At 33.7% G+C, this 24,156-nt stretch overlaps 1 protein-coding gene and 1 long non-coding RNA gene across 2 annotated transcripts; one reads left to right on the top strand and one right to left on the bottom strand.

The window, feature by feature from the left end:
* Positions 1–620: 620 nt before the first annotated feature.
* On the top strand, positions 621–1,350 carry LOC115955003 (heavy metal-associated isoprenylated plant protein 47-like). Its single transcript, XM_031073022.1, has 3 exons — positions 621–690; positions 850–925; positions 1,015–1,350. The coding sequence occupies exons 1-3, from the start codon at positions 685–687 to the stop codon at positions 1,338–1,340; spliced, it is 408 nt and encodes a 135-aa protein (XP_030928882.1). The 5' UTR covers positions 621–684; the 3' UTR covers positions 1,341–1,350.
* A 14,670-nt stretch (positions 1,351–16,020) lies between these two features.
* On the bottom strand, positions 16,021–17,165 carry LOC115955058. The gene is made up of 3 exons (XR_004084019.1): positions 16,987–17,165; positions 16,313–16,484; positions 16,021–16,106 (listed from the first exon to the last, which is right to left on the bottom strand). It is a non-coding gene; the product is annotated as an uncharacterized LOC115955058 (long non-coding RNA).
* Positions 17,166–24,156: the final 6,991 nt, after the last annotated feature.

Below are 24,156 nucleotides of genomic sequence, written 5' to 3'. Positions count from 1 at the left end.
TCATTTACACCTTATTAGATAGGCTTCAACTGTCTTCAAGAAGTTTTTTTTTTTTCTTTTTTTTTGAGAAGAAACTGTCTTCAAGTGATTACGCACATAGGGTCCGTTTGGATTGAGTTTATTGTTGTTAAAACTGAAAACTGAAAACATTGTAGCAAAATAATTTTTAAATGTGTAAAAAGTACCGTGGAACCCATTTTTAATGCGTAAACAGTGCTGCTACAGTACATGAATAGTACTACTACAGTGCATAAACAGTAATTTTTGTCTCTACACAGTAAATATACTGTTCATGCGCTGAAAAAAAAAAAAAAAGGACAGAAACGCGGAAATGAAAACGTTAACGTTAGTTTCAGCTGAAACCAAACGTTTACATAAAGTCTTGATTGAAAATTTCTTAATATTTTTGTATAGTGTGATGGCTTATTATAAGCTGATAAAACTTTTTTTTAAAACGGGAAAACACATAATTAATTGTGGAAATTACCATTTGTTATCAGTTCTACGTATTTTCAACAGTAATTTAGAAGCTAATCAAACATAGCTTCTAGTCAAAGTATACTCCGCTAAGCTCACGTTTATAAATAGACTTACAGTTTATTTCTTTCTCCAAAGAAACAGGTTAAGCTCATTAGTCATTAAAGCTCTCTCACAAAATCCGCCTGTTATTGCTTCCTCTAAAACATGAAGGTAAATTAAACCTCGTTACCCCTAAAACGCAAAACAAGCGAGTTCTGAAACTTGATTTTACTTTTATCTCTAGTCTTTAAGAAACAGCAAAAGTTTTTGGTATAATGTGTGTGTTATAAATTTAGAACTAAATTCTGTGCTTTTTATCTTATGTTACAGCAAAAAATAGTGATCAAGGTGAATGACTGTGACAAATGCACAAGAGAGGCCATGAACATTGCCTGCAAAGCAAATGGTTAGCATCAACCGAGAGAGAGAGAGAGAGATTGGCTTTTAAGAAACTATATATGGAGAAGGTACTTACAATGTTCATTAATTTTACAGGTGTGAACTCAGTGGCAATAGAAGGGTCTGATAGAGATCAGTTGGTGGTGATTGGTGAAGGTGTTGACTCTGCTAACTTGACCTGCTCGTTAAGGAAGAAGCTTCGCTATGCCACTTTACGGAGCGTGGAAGAAGTGAAGGCAAAACCAAAACCAGAAGAGAAACCAAAACCGGAAGTTCAGACGCCAAACAAACCCCCATCTTCAACATGTTCTTGTGGCTGTCCTCAGTTACCCATGTGCCCTCAATATCCACCACATCCCATGTTATATGAAGCGAAAGTCTATGATTATACTCCGAGTCCAAGTTACTGCCCCATCATGTGATATCCAACGTTTTCTAAAATAAGAAGTTTTGGACAAAACAATTAATTTTCACATGTACTATTAGGGCATGATATGATTAATGCATAATAAAAATAGTATTAATAATGGTGAATTCAGACTAGTGGTATTGTTCTAATTACATGCCAACTTGGCAGTTATGAAAAATGTTATGTTCCTAACATTATTGTTAGGTTGGGATCATGGGATGTGTTAAATTATGGATATTTCTCGCTAGGTTGATCTTTTGAGCAATTGCTAGAACAATAAAGAAGCAACTGGTATATTCTTGTTAAACATATATATATATATATATATATGACATGGATCAAGGAAGGTTTTATGGTGCTTTTTTAATTTCTAAAGGAATATAATGTATCTGTGCATCAGTACATGGCATGCTGGTCTTCACAAGCAAGATTGGCAATGGCAACAGGACTAACAATTGGGTACCGGATGCTCTGATAAGTGACATCAATGTTTCTAACAATGCAGCATTATGCATACGTGGGTGTCTCATCCTTTATGAAAAAATGGTCTCCCAAACTCTCGGCTCTCATGCTGGTTCCCTTGTTTGCTTTTGTTGCTATGGCTGCTGTAATAGTAGTACTTTTGTACCTTCTTTTTTTCTTTTTCTTTTTTCAGTTTCCTTGTACTTTGTGATTGAAGTATCAAAAACAAAATGATTGATAGACGAGTTTGAGGCTCATGCTTCATCTGCTACAAGGATTTATTATTATTATTTACCAACTTGCAATGAGAAGAAACTTTGTTGTCTAGAGACTAAACAAGGACAGAACCAAGATTTTATCTTTAAGGGCTGAAAAGTATTAACAAAAGGATTTTCACCATTCAAGAATAAAAAAACTAAAAAAAAAAAAAAATACAAAAACTGAAAACTAAATTAATATGTGCAAATCCAAACTAGCATCAATATTAACAAAATATAAACTAAAGACAAATAATAATTATTTCTTAATACATTTCAATTCGATCATATATTAAAATGAAACTTGACGTTCTTTTCAATTTTAAAATTATCTATGATTTATTTTATATTAAATTTTGGAATAATATTCTTCTCATTTCGACTTGATCATCTATTGTGAAAATTAGTTTTGACAATATTCATGACTAAAACGGTACAATATTATAATTAATTTTTACATTATGTTTAATTTTCTTATAACTAAGAATTTAATTATCATTGTCAATAACCAAAAAAAAAAAAAAAAATTAAATTAAATCCAAACATAAAAACGAAATTTCGAATATTTATCCTCATTCTCTCAACTTTATATTCTATAATATATCTAAAATTTTTCTAAAATGTTTCCAAGTAAAAAAAAAAAAAAGTTTTAAAAGTACTCAAACAGATTGTTTAAATGGAGTCAAATAGAAACAAAACAACATTAATTCAAATGCCAGAGTTTAAGGGCCTATTTGATAAAAAATTTCTAATAATGTTGTTTAAATTTTATAGAAATATGTGTGAATAAAAAAATGTATGAAAATACATGTTATGGAGTTTAAACAATAGTTTTCGTTGTTTAAACTTCGTTACCAAACGGGCCCTAAATTTTTACTTTGTACGTATCACAATCATCAAACAGGTAAGTGTCCCAAACAAAGACATTTGAATAAGAATACAAAAGGTTAAACACAATAATTTGAATTCAAAGAAGTTGATAGCAATAACAATACTTTTCTACCACCAAAATGGACTAAATGGACCCTTTTTCCATCTTTTGTAGGGGGTCAATTTTTTTGTTTTACCCATATGTTAAAATCGTATATCTCTAAATCTACTATTTTTATAAAGAATATAAAATTTTAGGATGGACCATGACCCACTTGATCTATATAAGATTTGGTCACTAATTCTAAAGACATCGAGCCTAGGAGCACCACGCTTATGACCATACATGTTTTGGTTAAGCATTCACATCAAATTGTCCAAAAATTCATTTCTATTTTAGTATAAGATTTTTATATTTTTATTTTTATTTTTATTTATTTTACATACTCACTTTTCTGAACACACTATATCAAATTATCTATTTTATACTACATTTCATTAAAATATCAATTTTTTATGATTTTTAAATTGTTTCTCTAACTCTCTTCCTTCATCCTTGAGAAATATGTAAACAATAGAGAATAAGAAAAAGAAAAACTTAATGCAAAATGAATAATACCAGTATAAATTTATACGGTTACTATAGGAATCATGTTTCAATCCTACCTATATCATGTCACAGATGCCATAAGTTCGAAATATTATGTTATCTATAAAAAATAATTTTAGAAAAAAACTTATTTGGGATTGAGTAGGCCATTTAAGAAAGGATGTCATTGGCTAATATCTTCTAAAGTAGGACTATTTGATTAGGACATTCGCATCAGTTCGTCCACTAAAAATTCTTATCTAATTTAGCATAAGAATTATTTTTTCCATTTTACATACTCACATTTCAAATTACCTCACATCAGATTATCTTTTTCACACTAAATTTCATTAAAATATTCTTTTTTCTTAACTTTTTAAAAATTATTTCTCTTTTTTCACACACAACAAATTCCATTTTATCATTTGGGCTTGGTTGGCTAAAATGTGACACTTTTTCTATTATATAAGCACTAGTTTAAGTGTTCTTAGGACTTGAGGTGTTTGCTAAATCTTAATCTCTACTGTTTTCTCAAAAAAAAAAAAATATATATATATATATATATATATTTATATAAAACCAAAGCCTACCTATTTGTGGGGTAGACTGAAATAATTTTATAAAATCTTAAATTAATTAAGAAATTACACTATTACATGATTTGCTCTTGTATGACTTCAATTTGTGTTACAATTTGATGAAAAAGCTATTGCTTGAACATGCAATGGCTTACAAAAAACTTACCAGACTATTTCAGATACTGTAAAAAATAACTCAAAAATTCAGATATTAAAACTTTTAAAAGACCAAAAAATATTAAAGAATCAAATGATTTATGGCTTAGAAATTATTGAAACAAAACAAAATATATGTTACTAAAAAATAGAAAAATATAAGAAAAAGATTGGGTTACATCCTAAAGACTAATCAATAGCTATAAGTTTGCACCCTATCATAAAATATCATGTTAGTGAAGTGGAGAGTTGATAATAATAATAATAATAATAATAATATCAATGTTTGAGTTTGAGTTTGAGTTTAAGTTGGACTTGTTAGAGAGATAGATTTTCGCTCCTTGTTAAGTTTGGATTAAACAAAAATAATTTTATTTAAATAAAATAACAATATTATTTAAATATTGTGTTGACGTGGAAAATTATGAAAGTTTTAGAAGTTTCGGTTTTATATATATACTAGTTAAAGGCTCGTGCGTTGCACAGTTTTATTATAATCTTATATTATCTATACTATATAGAAGAGAATTCTTCTATTTTAACTGGACTTTTACGTGGTTCAAAAATACTCTCATTAATGAAGGGTAATTTTATTTAAAAATAGGATCATAAATGTTAAATAACAAGTTTCATTTTGAATTTAAAAAGAAAACTCCTAAATTTTAGAATTTTTTTTCCTTCACGTTCAAAAAAGAAATTACAATTACTACTTATCTCTAAAGTTTATCCTTTTTATTGTTTGAAAAATAAATAAATAAATAAATAAATTTCTAAATTATAATAGATACAAATTATTAACATTTACTCAGGCCCTTTTGTAGATGTACTCTAATTATGTAATATATTATAAATCCGATTAAAAATATTAATATTACTATTTTTGTGTGTGTTCTAATAAGTATTACTGTTTTACTAAAAAAAAGAATTAGAAAAATAGAAGAGCCTTTGAGTATGTGCATGAACGCATGCACAGAGGCTTTTGTGTGTGTGTGTGTGTGTGTATTATTTGAAAAACAATAACAAAATAAATAATTATTATAAAGAAATGAATAATGAGTTTTTAATTGTTATGCCATGTGGTCCATGCATGCGTCATGAATTGAGCTACTGCTTCATATGTATCAAAATTTGTATCTTTGTTTGGAATTTCTACTAATGGTGAAGCGAAATCAAAATATGTGCACAGGGCAATCCTCTTTTTAGAAATTCAATAGTGTACAAAACTACATAGAACACACAAAATATTTTTAATTATTTCTAAATAAAAATATTAATTGTGATAATATGTTTTTAATATAATTACTATAATTAACATGTAATTATGCAAAAATTGTCATTTTGAAATTTGAAGGCTTTTTATTTGATAATATTTAGTTTTTCATCATACCTGTAAGGCTGCATCTCCCAAACTACTGACCTTGTACAATGTCTTTTATCAACTGATCCAATTTTATCTTGAAGACTCTAGTCTTGATCGATATTAGGTATGTCTTCGGGATTTTTGCTAGGTATTTCATGTCTTTGCAAATTTGCAACAACATTAGCATCTTGGTTTATTGAAGTATTCATTAAGAAGATCAATTTTACTTCGAAACAAATTTATTATAAAATAAATTTGCACAATTGAAGTAGATCGATGCAAATTTATTATGTAAAATAAATGTATGACTATATTGATTACCTTCAATTGTTCATTGCTTATATGATCTGTTTGTAAGAATAGTGTTTCTTTGTCTTTTGTTGGCTAAATCTATAGATCTTGATAGTCATAAATTTAATAGTATGCATATTTGAAAGAAAAATCCAGTGCATGTAAAGCGTAAAAAAGAACACTTGCCTATAATGGTGGTTATGTCTTCCATGTTAAACTGCTTCTTGGAGAGGGAGTGAAAGTTTTTTTTTTCCTTTTCAAACAGAGAGAGAGAGAGAGAGAGAGAGAGAGAGAGAGAGAGAGAGAGAGAGAGAGAGAGAGAGAGAGAGAGAGAGAGAGAGAGAGAGAGAGAGAGAGTTTGAAAAAAGAAATCAAAATGTAATAGTTAAGACATTAATATTTAGAAGAGGTATTTGATGCAAATAGTGTTTCAATTGTAATCAAATTATCTTCTCCTTTTTTATGCGCATTCTCCTTTTGTTAGGTTTCTTAGGCTTTATCAAATTAGCTTTGTTGATCCTAGTAATTCATTTTAATTAGAAGTTTTTGTATTCACGCTTTATCTAATTAGTTTTGGAGGTAGTATTTGACTCGGATTAGTATTTCAATTGTGATCAAATTCAAGTAGGATATAGTGATATACATAGGGCTTAATATTTACTTATTTTTTGATTTTGTCTATAAATTCCTTGCAATTTGGGGCAGCCAACTTTTTTTTTAATTAAGTTTTTTTTATTTTATTTTTATTATTATAAAAGATTAGATGAAAAATTTGGATTGTAATCAAATTATAAATTTTATCAACTTAAAAATTATATGAGAAGTTAAAATCATAAATGTGTACTATACTACTATGTTGTTGGTTATATATATATATATATATATATATATATGATTTTTATCTACTTAGAAATTATAGGAGAAGAAAAATATATCTATTTTAAAAAAAAAAAAATCTATAAAAATTTCTGCAATTTAATGAAGCCACTTGGCTCAACCAAAGTGTCTTAGGCTTTATCAAATTAGCTTTGTTGATCTTTGTAATTCATTTTAATCAGAAGTTTTTGTATTCACGCTGTGGGGCGCAAACGATTTATGGGCCAGGCCCATCTACCCAGGGAGAGTCCAAGGGCCCAAGCCGAGGAGGATTATGGCCCAAGTTTAACGAAATAGTCTTAGGGTACCGCCGAGGGTAGTTCAGTCCTCGGCAGACCCGCAGTACCCTCAAGGGAAGGGTAAAAACGATATAAGACCGGAACATGGAAGAAAGACCCGAAATATCCAGGGAAAGCTGCTGTTATTGTCATTTAATGCTCTGAACCTGACAGAGCCGTATTCTTCAGCTTTACCAACCACCCCCAACGACTTTGAGTGCAGGTTGATGGGACAAATATCAACCTTGGAAATGCTAACCCTATACGTGGACGAAGGACAGCGAACACACGGGAATATAAAAGGAAAAATCAGTAACCTAAAGGAGAGGCTGGGAAAAATGGCCAAAAACCAGAGCCTCCCAGCCCACCTCCAGGAGAAAGACTCCATGGGTGAACATAGCATAGACACGCACGAACACCACGAAAAACCCACCGCTCCTCGATCAAGGCCTAGCCTTTCAAACCCACGCTCTACAAATGATATTGTTGGGGCCTTCTTGCGTGCGAACCCAACACCCTTACGGTCCGCCACGAATCGTGTCCCCACAATTGGCGCCGTCTGTGGGGAAGGCTTGTGCGTTGGTATAGGCGGTGGGTCGAGAGAACTCCGGCGGTATTTCTAACCGTGGGTTATAAATTTCTAGTATAAGGACTCGTTAGAGACCAAGTTCTTTGGCTAGGGGCTTGGCCGAGGGGCTAACCCCCTTAAAACCAAGTTCCAACTCCAGCGTAAAGTCCCGCTAGGGGCTATGCTTCTTGATTAGGGGCTACGTTTGTCAGCGTTAATCACGCGAATGATTCTAGGGGCTTGGCCGAGGAGCTAACTCCCTTACAACCAAGTTCCAGCGCTAAGGAAAACTAGGTTTTGGACAGAACCAAGGCATTGCATGGTCCACGGACCAAGCCTCAGGGGAAACCAACTACCTGGATGTGATGAAAACTAGGTTTTGGACAGAACCAAGGCATTGCATGGTCCTCGGACCCAAGCCTCAGGAGAAACCAACTACCTGGATGTATGAAAACTAGGTTTTGGACAGAACCAAGGCATTGCATGGTCCACGGACCCAAGCCTCAGGAGAAACCAACTACCTAGATGATGAAAACTAGGTTTTGGACAGAACCAAGGCATTGCATGGTCCTCGGACCCAAGCCTCAGGGGAAACCAACTACCTGGATGATGAAAACTAGGTTTTGGACAGAACCAAGGCATTGCATGGTCCTCGGACCCAAGCCTCTGGGGAAACCAACTACCTGGGCGAGGAAAGCCAAGTTTTGGGCATGGGTCTGGCGTGCATCGCGCAGCATTCAACAGTTATCCTGGTTAGTCCCAAGAGTTCGATTTGTTAAGGATTACCATTGTTATACTTGATTATATTTGTGAGTTTAAATTAGTAGGAACCTGTGTTAAAGCATTTTTTCTGCCTGGAATATCCTTAAGGGCAAGCTTGCATTTAATATTCATGCATAAAGTAGTTGTTACGGAGAAGAAGGATATGTATGGAGAAATAGACACATATTTTATTAAGACAAAGGAACAGTACAGTGTACAATAAAAAGCTGAAACAAGCTTACACTAAAGCTGACTACATAAGTAAAGGAAAATACAAGCAAGTGGAGAGAAGGCCGTGGGGGCAGCTCAGAGGAGAGGTTGGCTACTGCGCCAGGTTATTGTCTAAGGAAACTATTCCTTGACACTTCTACATGCCCATAACTCAGGCAGCCAAAGAGCCTGACCTCGGGCTAACACCATCTACAGAAAAGGTGCAGAAAGCCGGAAGTTGGGAAGCCCCTGCAAAAATTTGCCGGCTCCAAAGTAGACAGTGCTGATGGTGGAAATTCCTTCTGCGGACATACCAAAAATCTGGCATGACCAGAACCTGCTTCGGATTTTGACTAGAAGAGGGGGAAACATCCTTTTCCCTCTGTCGAAGTGGAAATTTCTCTTGAATTTATGCATCTTTGGCCCGTACATCACTCCTTCGAGTCTCGGGAGGATGCGGTGTTTCTGCGGTGAAGAAAGCTCTTTTTCCCTAACCCTCGCCTCAGACATGATTTCCTGAAGGAGGAAGCTAAAGGGTTTGTGCGTAGGCAAAGTAACTTTCTCCCCTATTTATTTGAAAGGATGGGGCAGGGGCATTTAATTCACGCAGCGTCCCAAGAGGCGCTACAGACAAAATGTCTTCGGCTCGACTTCCAACGTCAGCTGCGACCACGAGATTAAAGGAGTCTGGGAAAGTCATACCTCGAACACTGGGACGTCAAAAAGTACCGCGTGACTAAAGATTATGGAAATATCTCCTAATTGGTGGGCCTAGTAAAATCGCGGCCCGGGCCCGTCCTGCAAGGGTGTCCTCAGACTACGGCCCACGCCGGGGAATAACAGTTGCCGAGGGCAACCTATTGCTCGGCAACTGATGAGGTACCTGAAAAAAGGGATAAGCAGAACCAAGGCCTTACAGGGTCCTCGGACCTGCGCCTATAAAAAAAAGCCAAGTACAAAAGAATTGTAATTATTCCGAGTTTTGGGCAGAACCAAGGCTTTGTATGGTCCTCGGACCCAAGCCTATGGGGAAACCAAAATACTCGGATATACGAAAAAAGAAAAAGAAAAAGAGGGACAGAAGGGTTTTGAATTTCATAAGATGGGCTACCCAATAAAAAGCTCAGGCCATTTCATCTACGGCTCAAACACCGTAAAAGATTAAGGCCAATAAAGGTATAAGGAAGGTGGTGCAACGCCCCAGCATTCAGCCATATAAGAGAGTTGTTCATTTAGTGAGCGATATATTTCCAAACAGTTATTCCTCACACGGCATCAAGCCTTCGTTTTTCTCCTCGGCGATCATGGGGTAAGTATTACTTTTCGCTGGTCGGCCTTATCATGCCGAGCACTTCTATTAAAGTTACGGCGATATCCTTTTTTATTATTATCAAGTATTTTGGTCTTAATCATTATTGGTTTAAATGCTATATCATTGTGCCGAGCAGTGCTTGCAAATTTATGAAAACGTAAAGACATAACATGCGAAATAAGGTAGACAACAATCTTTATTAATATGAAAAATTGCTACAACGTACAAAAAGGGGCTCAAACGAGCCTATACAAAATGTAAACTGCCTAAGCAACCATTACATCTGTAGTACAGAAAAGTAAACTGTCAAGCGTCTTTTAAACTCGTCTTCAAAGTTTTTCCAATCTCTGCCTCATTGCTGCTCATACTAAGAGAGGGACTCACTTTAAAAAAGAAAATGAATGAAGAAGAAGGAAATAGTAAGGAAGAAATCAATGACGAAGATGAAGGGGATGAATAAAGAAAATGGAGGACATGAGTAAAGAAGGAGGAGAAGAGGAGAGAGAGATGAAGAGACAAAGAGAGGAACAAAAGATAGAAAAGAAACAGCACCAGGGCGGAACTGGTGCTGGGAAGACAATTAGAAGAGGGAGGGGGAGGGCACCAAGGAGCAAAAGAGGGAGAAGCAGAAGCATCTAGCCCCTGCCCCAGCCCTGACTCCTAACCCGTTGGGGCCATATTAGGTACGCTCGTGAGGAGCCTGATGGTAACGATCTTGGGTGTTCTTGACTCAGTCACGTCGAAAGTTTGACGTGACGAGTCCCTGCTTCGGATTTTGACTGAAAGAAGGATGAGGTTGAGTTTGAGTCTTCGCCACCCTTGTCCCGATCGAGCCATGATGAGCTTTATCGGAACGTGGCGTTTTTGGGAGGGGTGGGGCTTTTGCATTCCTTGTTGTTACGGTAAAGTGTTTTACGATTAAGTGTATAAACCTGTAGATAAACCGAATCCTAAGGGAGGCCAGGTATTTCAGGGTCTCAGGGAGATGAAAAGGGATTCTTGATAAAAACAATAACCTCCTCTCTTCCTTCTTATACAGAGGGGGGAGCGGGAGGCATTTAATAGGTTCAGATCTCCAAAGGGATCTGTCAACACGAACATGCCGGTTCCGTTTCTCCACCCCATCAACACAAACCGTCGAATTAAAGTGGTCTCGTAAATAGTGGTCATTCAAAGCGCGTTTTGGATACCCCAAGCGATAAGAACGCATTGAGCGCGAAATTAAAAACTGTCTTGTGGACCGGTGCACCTCTTGGGCAGGTGAGGAGCCGCCAGCATGTTTAATAGGCCGAACGGATTGGGCCGAAGGAAGAAGTTTGGCGTCACCAAAACCCCCCTGTCCAGCCCAGAGGTTGGACAGCCGGGTTTTGAGGGGCTAATGTGGGGCGCAAACGATTTATGGGCCAGGCCCATCTACCCAGGGAGAGTCCAAGGGCCCAAGCCGAGGAGGATTATGGCCCAAGTTCAACGAAATAGTCTTAGGGTACCGCCGAGGGTAGTTCAGTCCTCGGCAGACCCGCAGTACCCTCAAGGGAAGGGTAAAAACGGTATAAGACCGGAACATGGAAGAAAGACCCGAAATATCCAGGGAAAGCTGCTGTTATTGTCATTTAATGCTCTGAACCTGACAGAGCCGTATTCTTCAGCTTTACCAACCACCCCCAACGACTTTGAGTGCAGGTTGATGGGACAAATATCAACCTTGGAAATGCTAACCCTATACGTGGACGAAGGACAGCGAACACACGGGAATATAAAAGGAAAAATCAGTAACCTAAAGGAGAGGCTGGGAAAAATGGCCAAAAACCAGAGCCTCCCAGCCCACCTCCAGGAGAAAGACTCCATGGGTGAACATAGCATAGACACGCACGAACACCACGAAAAACCCACCGCTCGTCGATCAAGGCCTAGCCTTTCAAACCCACGCTCTACAAATGATATTGTTGGGGCCTTCTTGCGTGCGAACCCAATACCCTTACGGTCCGCCACGAATCGTGTCCCCACACACGCTTTATCTAATTAGTATTGGAGGTACTATTTGACTTGGATTAGTATTTCAATTGTGATCAAATTCAAGTAGGATATAGTGATATACATAGGGATTAATTTTTATATATATTTTTATTTTATCTATAAATTTCTTGCAATTTGGGGTAGCCAACTTTTTTTAATTAAGTTTTTTTTTTTTTAATAAAAGATTAGATGAAGAATTTGGATTGTAATTAAATTAAGATAGAGTTTGGATTGTAATCAAATTATGAATTTTATCAACTTAGAAATTATAAGAGAAGCTAAAATCATAAACATGTACTATACTACTATGTTGTTGGTTTTATAAAAAAAATTATGATTTTTATCCACTTAGAAATTATAGGTGAAGAAAAATATATCTATTTTTTTTTAATCTATAAAAAATTTTGCAATTTGGTAAAACCACTTGGCGTAATTACAGCTTCTAAGTCCAACTTTTATTATATAGTATATGATATATAAATATATATATATATATATATATATCTTTATAGATAATAAACAAAAGAAAACAAAAATCAACAGTCATTTATATATCTTGGTGAGTTTGAATGTAAATTGATCAAATTAAATGGTATTTTGTTTTTAGACAAAAATTAGTTACCTGAAAAATGTTGGTTTATATTGCATAAATTTAATTTATTTTTGTGATTATGTAAACAAGAACAACGTGCAGATATAATCATAAAAAATATAAAAAATAAAACAAACAAATTCAATAGGTAAGAACAATATGTTATTTAATAAATAAATAAAAAAGTTAAGAACAATAAATAAATTTTATCAATAAAAAAAATTTATTAAATTATTAAGGGCCTGTTTGGATTGAGAGGGGAAAGAGGGAGAGTGAAGGGGAAGTAAAATAGAGTTGGTTAAAAATAAACTAATTTTAAGCAAAATTTACTCTACTCTCCTTCAATCCAGACAAACTATTAAGTAACTCACAGACCATAAGCGTAAATAATGAACGATTAAATACTTAGCAAGGCTCAAGTTGGACGCAATTTTCTTAAGACAAATTTTGGCTCTCACACTATTTCATTAGTGGTGTTTTAAGACTAATTTACGTCTACTTTCCAAGATACAATAATCCAAAAAAAAAAAAACCCTACAATTTTTGTGCACGCATAGTGATCAACACTGTTTCTTTTTCTCTCTGACTCTATGCAACCCTATGCAAAAAAAAATATATTTTATGGAAAAAAGTTCACGTTTTTGGAAAAACCAACGTTAATGAACAATGAATTCTCTATTTAAATGTGGCATGTAACAGACACACTGACCAACAATGAAACTAAATACTTTTTTTATATGAAATAATAAAATTAAATATTGTACAGTAAACAAATATTTAAAAATAATATAGAAATTGTGGGTCTTAGTTTATTGTACAGTAACCAATTAGTTCAACTAAATATTGTACAGTAACCAATAATATTTAAAAACTAAATATTGTACAGTAACCGATTAGTTCAACTCTTTTATGATTGTATAAGAGATTTGAGATTCAATTCTCGCCTACACAAAAAACTAATTGGTGTCTTAGTTTGATGATAACAAATTTTTATTAGGATCAAACGCTATAAGTTGAAATTCTCTAAAATAAAATAAAATAATATAGGAATAAATAATAATTTAATATTGAACCCAAGCCAATTTAAATATGACATTAATAATCAACCAATCACTTGCTAAAACCCATTTTACTGACCAAAAAACCCACTAATATATATGGTCTTAGTTGTTAGCCAAGACCACATATACTTGCATATATGCCACTGTTAGGTTCTAAAGACTTAGGTATTTATGTATTTAAAACTTTAATATGTATTGTTGGCAAACCATGATCAAAACAATGTGTTTAGAAGTGTTTTAGTCTTGCTTAAAGTTGTGTATTTTTATGTAAAGTCGGAATCGAGCTAATGCAGAAAGAATTATGCATTTTGGCCTGGCTTGATCGATCGAAACTCGGGCAGAATGTTTTTTCTACAGATTTTCAACTCAGCCCTAGTTGTTTAAAACGTTTTAGGGTTTTCTAATTTGTTCTAAATATAAAAGGCAAACCCTAGCCACGTTTCAGTGTTGCTCATATTGCGGTTTGTGTAAATCTCTTGTGAGATTTAGAGAAGCTTTCTTTTACACAAACTTAGGGTTTTCAAGGAGAAGATTTTATCTACACCTTGATGATCAACTCGATTGCTGCCATTGAAATTTAAAGAAAACACAAGCGGGTGTGCTTGTATCTGGTGGTGAATCTAAGAAAGAAAGAGTCTATGGATTCGGAGCTTGCACGTGGTCGTGTCAGTAAGTTCTACTGGTTGGTAGCAATAAGAAGTTGAGCGTGGGAGCTTGTAAGTCTTATTGTATGAACATCGATTTTTTCAAGATAGTGGATTCAAGTTTACCTTGAAAATAGATAGGTCAAATCCTCTCCAAGTTTTTACTGGTTCGGTTTCCTAGGTGATCATATTTTGTGTTATTTATCTTTTCATTGCTTTGCATGATATGATCTTTGTAATTGTGATAACCTAGTTTTGTTAAATTGGACTAAATAACAACTTGACTAATTACATAGGTTAAATCAATTGTGTTTTAAGGAGTCTAAAAACTATCAATCACCATATAACTCACCAAGTCACCATGACTCTTAATCTTACCTGAATGTTCCCTTGACATTTACGTGGCATATAATTATCAAATTCTCTCAGAGTTGATGGTATATTCCACATTAAAAAGCAAATCATTTCTAGCATAAAAATATGACAAGTTAAAAAGGTTAAAAAGTCATGTTAAAAAGGATTTTGAAGACAAAGTTTAGTTACAAAATTGGTTATAGTCTAAGACAACAACCTTACTCAATAAAATAAATATTACTACATATTTTGAAAATCTATCCGTTAAATTATATATTCTTTCCACTCTTAATACACATGTCAAAAGGTTTGAAATAAATGACACTACATGTTGAAAAGTGTCAGTTGAAATAGAAAATCAAAAACTCTACCACCGATGACACTTGATTGTACAACAAGTTGATGGAAAATTTTGAATGCACGATCAATAGAATGAAATTTATTATGGGATCTTATGTTGGCATAAATTGACATAAATGAAACTTGGAAAAAGCTTGTGAGAAGAAATGTACCATAACTTTTTTCTCTCATAATACAGAAGCTGCTAGTCAAAGCAGTTACCATACCTTCAATAAAAAAAATAAAAAAATTAATTAAAAAAAAAAAACATAAATTGCAGAAAATCTTGGGTCACATGGACACGGGTAGTTAACCATGGCTAACAAACAAGAGCCAAGATTCTACAGTAAAACCCATTAATTTATATATAAAAAAAATATAAAATCAAATAGTCTATGCAATAAAGAGTATTTTGGGCATTTCACTGCCACCAAACAACATTTGCCCCATTTATGTAAAAACCCAAGCTATATTACACATAATGACATAAAGGATCAAATATACTATATTACACATGGTATATTAACTAAACTATGGACCATTTATTTTAACAAGCCCATCACCTAAATAACTAGCCCAAAGAGAGTACAACCAACAATGAGCCCATAGACTAAAACGTTAGTGCTTAAATCTCTTATGGCAATGTTTACTATTTGAGAGGAGAATTTGGCTCCACCCCCATAGTATTCCCTCTTAACTATGGTACTTAACCTAATCTTAATAAAATAATATAGAAATTTCTTAAATTTTAGACTACCATTCTCAAGACCCTTCTTTTAAGGTAGTAGCACTAGATTTTGATGAATTTTCATAAGTCAACTTCTCTGTGTTTATCAACTCAACCAAATCCCATGGACACTGTGAATTGGGAGATATATTAATACTGAAACTTGATAGCCAAATGGATAAAAAAAATAAAAAATCAAATAAAAATCAAATTAAGATCTGCAAAAAGTTGAGAGCCTTTTTGCAAGTGCCTTTGGCAATAAAGATCCACCCTCCAAGAAATGCAGTACACTATTAGAAGAAACAATGAGTATCAAGCATCTTATCAGGCCTATAAAATAAAACGGCAATGATGAACAAAAATGGAACAAATCATATCATAATAACATTTTTTTATGCTATGAGTTATACAAAGAAAATACCATTTTTTTCTAACTAGATTAACATGCAGTGGGACACATTGTCGCTTCAGATTTAACGTCTGCATAAGGCAAGAAAAAGACATCACCAATTGCATGCTCTGGCAGTAAATTTAACAACGTAAAAGTACATAAAAGCCAAGACAATTCAGAATGCAACAAATCAAAATTTGAACATGTGCAATCAGATTGTATTAACAAAAACACAATTTTAGATCGAATAGAAATGAAACACTGAGAATTTCCTAACTGAAAACGTATATTTTACCTCATAAATAAGCTTGTCCCTTGCAACCAAAGCCACACACCCCCTACCATTTTCTGTAAGTAAACTGAAAAGACCCATTGCTCCACTCCTTGGGAAGTTCTCTACCCTAAGCCAACATGAAAAAGAACCACCCTTATTGAGAGGCCACTGGAGGTGTTCTAATTACGATCCCCTACAAGATATAAAAGAGAAAAATCAGGTATAACCTACAATTCCAAGATCAATTATATTATGCCAATCCAAACAAACATTTCTAAAGGATTTCCAGCAGATTCATTTCATAAATGTTCCCATTTTGCACCCAAAATTGCTTTAAAGACAATAATTTGAAATTAATAATAGAAATAACACCAGCTTATTTTCGTCAATTTCTTCAGCTTATGTTGTTTATTATATAAAAGTACAAATGTAACTTGAAAAGGGTAACGCATCAAAAAGTTGTATATTCCCGTTAAGGATGATAATAAGCTGACCCAAACAGGGTCAAACAGAATGGTATCCAAATGCAAATACAATCCTTAAAGGTAGCAGGTTTTTCTGACATCAGAAAACAACCCAGATTTAACAGTCCACAAACTTCTGCAAATTTTTGGTATAATAAACATAAACTTCACAAGAGTTTAAGCTACATGTGATTGTTCTTTGGGATTACTTAGGCTGGAAAAAGAACTTACAGAGTTATTCCCATTGAGATCAAAAAAGGAAGTTGGTCCCTTCTCATTTAGCATTGACGAAACAGTGGTCAACAGTAGTGAGCTGTACTGTTGCCTACTCCCAACTTTCTCACTTCAGAGGAGGGCAAGGATTTTGCGGATATCCTTCCCAGATATGCTATGCCCACCAATGACCTGAATTAACTGGGCAATTTTCAAGATGACATTATCCGTATCTTCTAGAGAAAACCAATCAAGGAGAAAGTATCTTCTAGAGAAAATTAGGCATTAACATTTAATTTATACTAGGATTTCATCACAGATGACACCAATTAAAAGCAAATTCATTCTCTAATTCTATTTCTAACCTCAAAATTCAATTAGTAATAATAGGTAACCCAAATTAGGGGGCTTGTCGTTTTCTCACATTTCCCTCATTCATAATTCAAGTACTACTAGGCATCTCAAGAGGGTCTCCCACCTTTTTTTAAAAAAATTAGGATGAAAATTTAAACAAAATGGCCAAACAAATGAACTAGAGGGGAAGATTCCAGTTCACACTCCTTAAAATATTTGAAATTTTGGTCACTACTCACTATCAAACTTTTTATTTTTATTTTTATTTTGGAGATTAAAAAGGAATCTCAACCATTCTAGATTAGAATTTAGAATCACGACCAAACAACAAAAACAAAACTGGAATTATCAAAGATGGGATATAGTTAATATTCCATTTCAATCCCAACCACTCTTAACAACTAGAACTTTTAGAGGTATAGCGAATTTAGGATTAAAAACCAAAACCAAAACCAAAAACAAAAGGATAGCCAAATGACAAACATTGTACCTAGTTTCTTGCGTGTTTCCGAAGAGTACCAGATTCCACGGGGCAAGAAAATACCAGTTCCACTCCCACATGATGGTCCTTTTCTTGAATCGGACCCACCCATGCAAAACGCCCCGTACCCGACCCGACTTGCTGGTGGTGACTCTGAGCCTGACTACTCCATGGGTTTGTCTGAGCCTGCCTGACCTCTTCCTCCATTACCAAGCCCATTACAAAATCTAGCTTTCTTCTAAAACTGTTGGGGCTGTTCTTTTTGCTCTGAAGCTTTAGCTTGTTGTTATAGTCGTTGTTGAACATCCACGCCGACGAAGGCATGAACAAATCTTGACTGCCGCCGCCGCACCAGTCAGTTTAAAAAAAAAATTAAAAAAAAAAAATGATTTGGCTGGTCCTATAGCCATATTTTCCAAATGCGGCAATACGTCCTAACCAAAAAACGCGACTATAAACACCTATAAACGCGGCTATAGGCATATCCTATAGTATTGTCAATATTTTAAGCCACGTTTACTAAAAATGCAACTATAATTAGGCCTGTTCAAGAATTCACCGGCGCCGACAAAACCGCCCGAAACCGCGCCGATCCGACCGCCGAAAGCTCCACCGAAGGTTCTCGGCGCGATGATCGGTAGGCTTTTTCCGTTACCGACGTCGGCCGGTGCGGTGGTCGGCAGCAAGATCTGCAAACCGAAGAGAAACCGAACCGAACCGATATATATATATATATATATATATTTTTAACTTATACATATATAATATATAATCATTCATCAGTTTTAAAATAAAACAAATTGAGAGCGAGAGAGAGAGAGAGAGAGAGAGGACCAGTTTGGTGTGAAACTGAGAGGCGTGAAACTGAAAGAGGCAAAGGAAGAAGAAGGAAAATAGGGTGTAGGTTTATTTAGTTAGAAACGAGGCCGTTTCATTTAATTTTTTTTTTTTTAAAATCTGATTCAAAACGACGCCGTTTTGAAACCATTTAAAAATTTTAATATCAGGTTCAAAACGGCGTCGTTTTAGTGTTAGAATTTAAAAAAAAAAAAAAAAAGGAACGCCAGGAACGACGTCGTTTTTTTAATAGGTTAGGTTAAATTTGAAAAATCCTTCGTTAGACGCAGACCTCTCCTCACTCTCTCTCATCCGCCTCTTCTCTCTCTCTGTCTATCTCTCTCTCAACAGCTCCGCCTCTCTCCCACCTACCTGCGCCGCTCGCCACCACTCACCAACAGCGTCTTCTACAGATTGATGGCAGTGTTTTCCAAGCTTTCCTCTCTCTTCTCTCCTCTGTCATGGCTGTTATATAGAAATTTCTAGAGTATGTTTTGATGCTCAATAACAGGTATGTGAATTTGTATAATGCTCAATACCTAGGCTACCTCTCCTTGGCTCCTTGCTATGCTTATATAAATTTTGGGAATTGGTTTGAAAATTTTGTGTGGAAATTAGATATATATATAGAACATGTTTGTTTGTTTGTTTTTTTTTTTTTGAATATTTGGGTTGTTTGATAATTCCGTGTGGCTTGTTTGAGGATTGATTTGTTTTATTTTTTATTTTTAATTTATATGTTTGTTTTAACTTTGCACCGAACTAACCGCACCGCACCGTTAGGGTGAACCGAAACTAGAGTAGACCGGTTGCTGCCCCTTTACATGCGAGGTGCGGTCAGGCATGAGGGAAACCGCACCCTATAGGTGCAGTGCAAAAATTTCCCCCATAACCGACCGCACCGCACCGTGTACAGCCCTAACTATAATCCGCGTGTTTTGTAGTGTATTTACTATATAATCTATAAGTATATATTTTATGCATAATTTTAAATTACAAAAACTTGCAATTTAAACAATTTATTGATGACATAACTATTAATTTTTAATTTTCTATAAATTTTGTAAGCATAGAGGATATAAGAAGAAGATGTAATCTAATGGTGGATTTATCAAAATTCATCTCCAATAAAAATAGATCAAGTAAGGTTGTAGTCTAAAGTTACAACTAATTTTGTAACTAAATTTTGTTCTTTCTGTATTAGATAACTTGCTTTTATTGGTTTAGAGTGCCACTTCACATATATTTCAAAAAGAAAATGCTTAGTAGCTAGAGAGCAACTCCTGCAATGAAGAGGATATTTCATGATTTGTTTTCTCTTATTTTTTTATTTAAATATGAAATTTGATAATAGAGATTTTTTATAATTGTATTTGTATATGAAACTATTTATTCTACCACTTAAAGAAAATACGATATGGCAAGATTTTAATGGAGGGTTTAAATATATATAGAATAGAATTTTAACTCAATTAGAAAAGGAAAACGCTAAAAATACTAAAAATTTTACTACATAAAACTTACAAATTGATAGGGTAAAGAATATAATTAGTGGGTTTCAACATTCTCATAACTAAATATTTGAATTGTTTATTTATAATTGACGACATAATTTGTAAGCTTAATGTAGTAAAATTCATAGTACCTCAAAAAATATATATTAGAATAATAACATTTAAAATCATGAGTCCTCAAAAAGCTTACATGACAAAATATTATAAGATTAATCAAAAGTCAAACTTTATATATATATATATATATATATATATATTCATCAAGTGAATCCTCATTAGTATTAGGTGTCACAATCATGTCACAAACTAAGAATAATGTTAGAGATACAAACTATTTTATAAAAAAACTTTACAAACTACTAATGTGGTAAATGATTATTAGTAAATGAAAAAATGATGTTAATGATGAGCCTAGATAAAAACCAATAAGAGATTGGCCGTATCAACTTTTTGTAAAAATATTGTAAAATAACTTGTGGCTGTAACATTACTCCACAAACTAATGATACTTTCTAACATCATTTTTTTGTTCTTAAATATTTGATCATTACAATAACGAAAGATGGAAGTTTGGACCCTAAATATATTTTTATTGAAAATATCAAAAGGTGCAATTGAACTACAAGGTTCTTGCTCAAAAGTCAAAAATTGAGCATCGCTTTCAACTATTCTAGGTATTCAACAAATCATTTTGACTATGGTAAGTATTATAGACAGACTTAAGACTCATTTGTTACTATTGTTTAAATAACAAATTTTAGCATTTAAACAATATTACACGTATTTTTATATACTTTTTCATCCACATATATTTCCAAAAAATACAAGCAACATTACTAAAAATTATAAAGTTGTGATTTACAATTATGTTTTATGTTGGTTTTATTCCATGACAAAAAGTGTTGTAATAATTTTAATTTTATTCCTTATATTTTGTGAGATTTTATTGTATTAAGTTTAGTATTAAGTTGGTGAAAACTCAAGCTTAATTGAAAATCAGTGCATTTCGCTGCTAGCTCGCGAGAAGAGTTCTCGCGAAAAAGGCATGTGAGAAGCACATGACTGGAAGCTAAAAAGTCGTGCCAAGCTGTCAATTTCTCGAGTATTTTGTGGATAAGGGCTTTCTGCGAGATACCCGCGAGACTCTCTGCCTGGAGGATTTTTAAGAGTGACTTTCTTACCATTCGCCCATACTATATATACCCTCATTATCCACAAATGTAAAAGAGGTCATTCAAAGAGAAAAACCCTAGATAGGTTTTTTACAATACACACACCCATCTTTTAGAGAGAGAGCTACTCATCCTTAATGAGAAATCCTTGTAACATTTTCTCCTTCCCTCTCCCATTGCCATACCTTGAAAGGAGATTTGTACCCAAACACAACCCACACCTTTTTAGAGTGTAGAGTGTTTTGGAGCTTGGGAAGCTTTGGTGAATTGCCAAAAGAAGCCGGTGAGGCTTGGCGGATGCAATCGAGCGTATTGTGGGATCCGGAAAGCTAGATAAGACACGGTTCCGAGAAGCCTTGTTAGAGTAGGAGCTTGGAGGGTCTAGATACATTGGATAGATTAGGCTTGAAGGGTTTCTTGCTAACCCATGTATCCTAAACGGACCCATAATTTCCAGGAAGAGAAAAGAGATAAGTCGTGAAGAACCTTGGGAGAGACGCACATAGGCCTCACTTTCCAAAACTTGCTTGTCAACAGCCGCACTTATTGAATTTGGAATTCTTTGATGCCAACATTTTCTCTAATCAAAAGGAGGTATGATTACACCTCACCATCCTCGATCCTTCCTATGTAATTTACTTCCATCACCTTTTGAAAAACAACATAAAGCTCACCGAGTGTTTGTTTGATTCAGCTTTTCTTTTCTTTTCTTTTTTCTTTGTTCTTTTTTGGGTTAATTTATTTAGCTTTTCTTTTTTGTAAATGTAATTTAAAAAAAAAAAAAAATTATGTACGTAGTACAGGTTACTTATATTTTAATCCGAAGTGGGAAAAATGCTTTAACACCCCCTTAAATTTTAAGGTGGTTGCCTTGACACCTTCTGAACTTTAATATTAATCAACTTACAAGTGCATTATTATTGAGCCAAACTGTAGACCAAATTCCTAACTTGCACAAAAGTATGTGACTGACATGCCACACCGTTAGAATTTATAATGCAACAGTTATGCAACTTTAAATAAGATTGTATCACATAATATTTTATTATTGGGTACATATTTTGATAAATCTATTGCTAAATTACATTTTTTCTTTTATACCTTTAATGTTTCCATAATTTTAAGTTGATCAAACTTCAATAAATATATCAACTAATTAGGGACAAAGCTAGAATTTCGAGTTAGGGAGGTTCAAGTATAAACAAATATATATATATATATATATATATATTGCGTAAGAGAAAATACTAAGAGCACAAGTTGATGACTGAAAAAAAAAAAAAAAAAAAAGCGATTAATAGTACATATTGAACAAACCAAAAGTACTATAACTTTTACACATTCACCCAACAATTTGTCACAACATTTTCACAAAATATTTATTTTCAATTGTGGTTGGTCACAGTTTCATATTTTAATATTTTATTTTGATTTATAAGAAATTGACATCTCAATAATTGTGAAATTTGTTGTGTCAGTATAATAATATATATACAAGTTCTTATAAATATTTAAAAGAAAAAAAAATACAAACGGAAGACCGAAAAAAAAAAAAATGTAGCTACTATACCTACAATGCCACTTGAACAAACCAAAGTGGTACTGTAGCAACTGTTCAAAACTTAGGGGGAAAAAATGGCTCACTACACCAAAATGGGCACTATAGAAGCAATACCTTTCTTTTATATATATATATATATATATATATAGTTAGTAGAAAAAATAGTACAAATTGATGACTAAAAAAAGAAAAGTACATATTGAACAAACCAAAAATACGGTAACTTTTACGTATTCACTTAACAAGTATCACAACATTTTCACAAAATGTTTATTTTCAGTTGTGGTTGGTTATAATTTCATATTTTATTATTTTATTTTAACTTATAAGAAATTGATATCTTAATAATTGTGAAAATATTATGAAATTTATTATGTCGGTATAACAATATATATAAAAGGAAAAAAAAAAAAAGTACAAACGAGAGATGAGGAAAAAAAATGTAGCTACTGTAGCTACAGTATCACTTGTTACTATAATTACTGTTCAAAACTAAAAAAAAAAAAAAAAAACCTAAAATGATACTGTAGAGGAATTGCCTCTTTTATATATATAGTTAATAGAAATAGAAATATGATATGAAATTATAGCTCTCTCTAAATTTTACCATCCACGTCACCCTAAAATTGTAGCAGCATTTACTTGACTAATCTAATGTGAAAGCGATGACAAGTTAAAAGTGAAGTCTTCCTACTGTGCATCGCGTGTCCTTGATGCTTGGAATTCTCCCTCAACGTCGGCGAGAAATTACTGTGCATCACATGGATCGTTGGCTTAAATGATATGTCTAGAAATAGAATTAAAAAACCAAAAGACTTGATTAACAAATGACTAGAAAGTGTAACAAGGGGTGAGTGGATGACAGGGATTGAAACTTGGCAACAGCAAGGGTCTAGAAAAACTAATATTACAACTTTTTTTTTTTATCACAATTATAATGTGACAAATTGTGACGTGGGAAGAAAAATAGTTGGTCAATGTAAATTCATACTATAATTGCCTTATATGTGTGAAACAATAGGATTACATAATTAGGGTATTAATATTATACATGCTTAAGAGAATAGTCAAACATATCTCTCTCTCTCTCTTGAATAGTGTTATCTATTTTGCATTTGTATGGTTATGCATATCCTAATGAGAATGCTCAAGACACAATGTTGAATTAATAAATTTACTGCCATTTGTTTTACCATTTACACCTTAATCAATAAGCTTCAACCAAGGGCGGAGCCAGGGGGTTAAGGAAAAAAAAAATTAGGAAAATAA

This window comes from Quercus lobata, chromosome 8 (assembly GCF_001633185.2).
Source record: "Quercus lobata isolate SW786 chromosome 8, ValleyOak3.0 Primary Assembly, whole genome shotgun sequence".
In the NCBI taxonomy this organism is placed as follows: domain Eukaryota; kingdom Viridiplantae; phylum Streptophyta; class Magnoliopsida; order Fagales; family Fagaceae; genus Quercus; species Quercus lobata.
The sequence above is the reverse complement of the archived record's forward strand: the minus strand, read 5'-3'. Positions and strand labels throughout refer to the sequence as shown.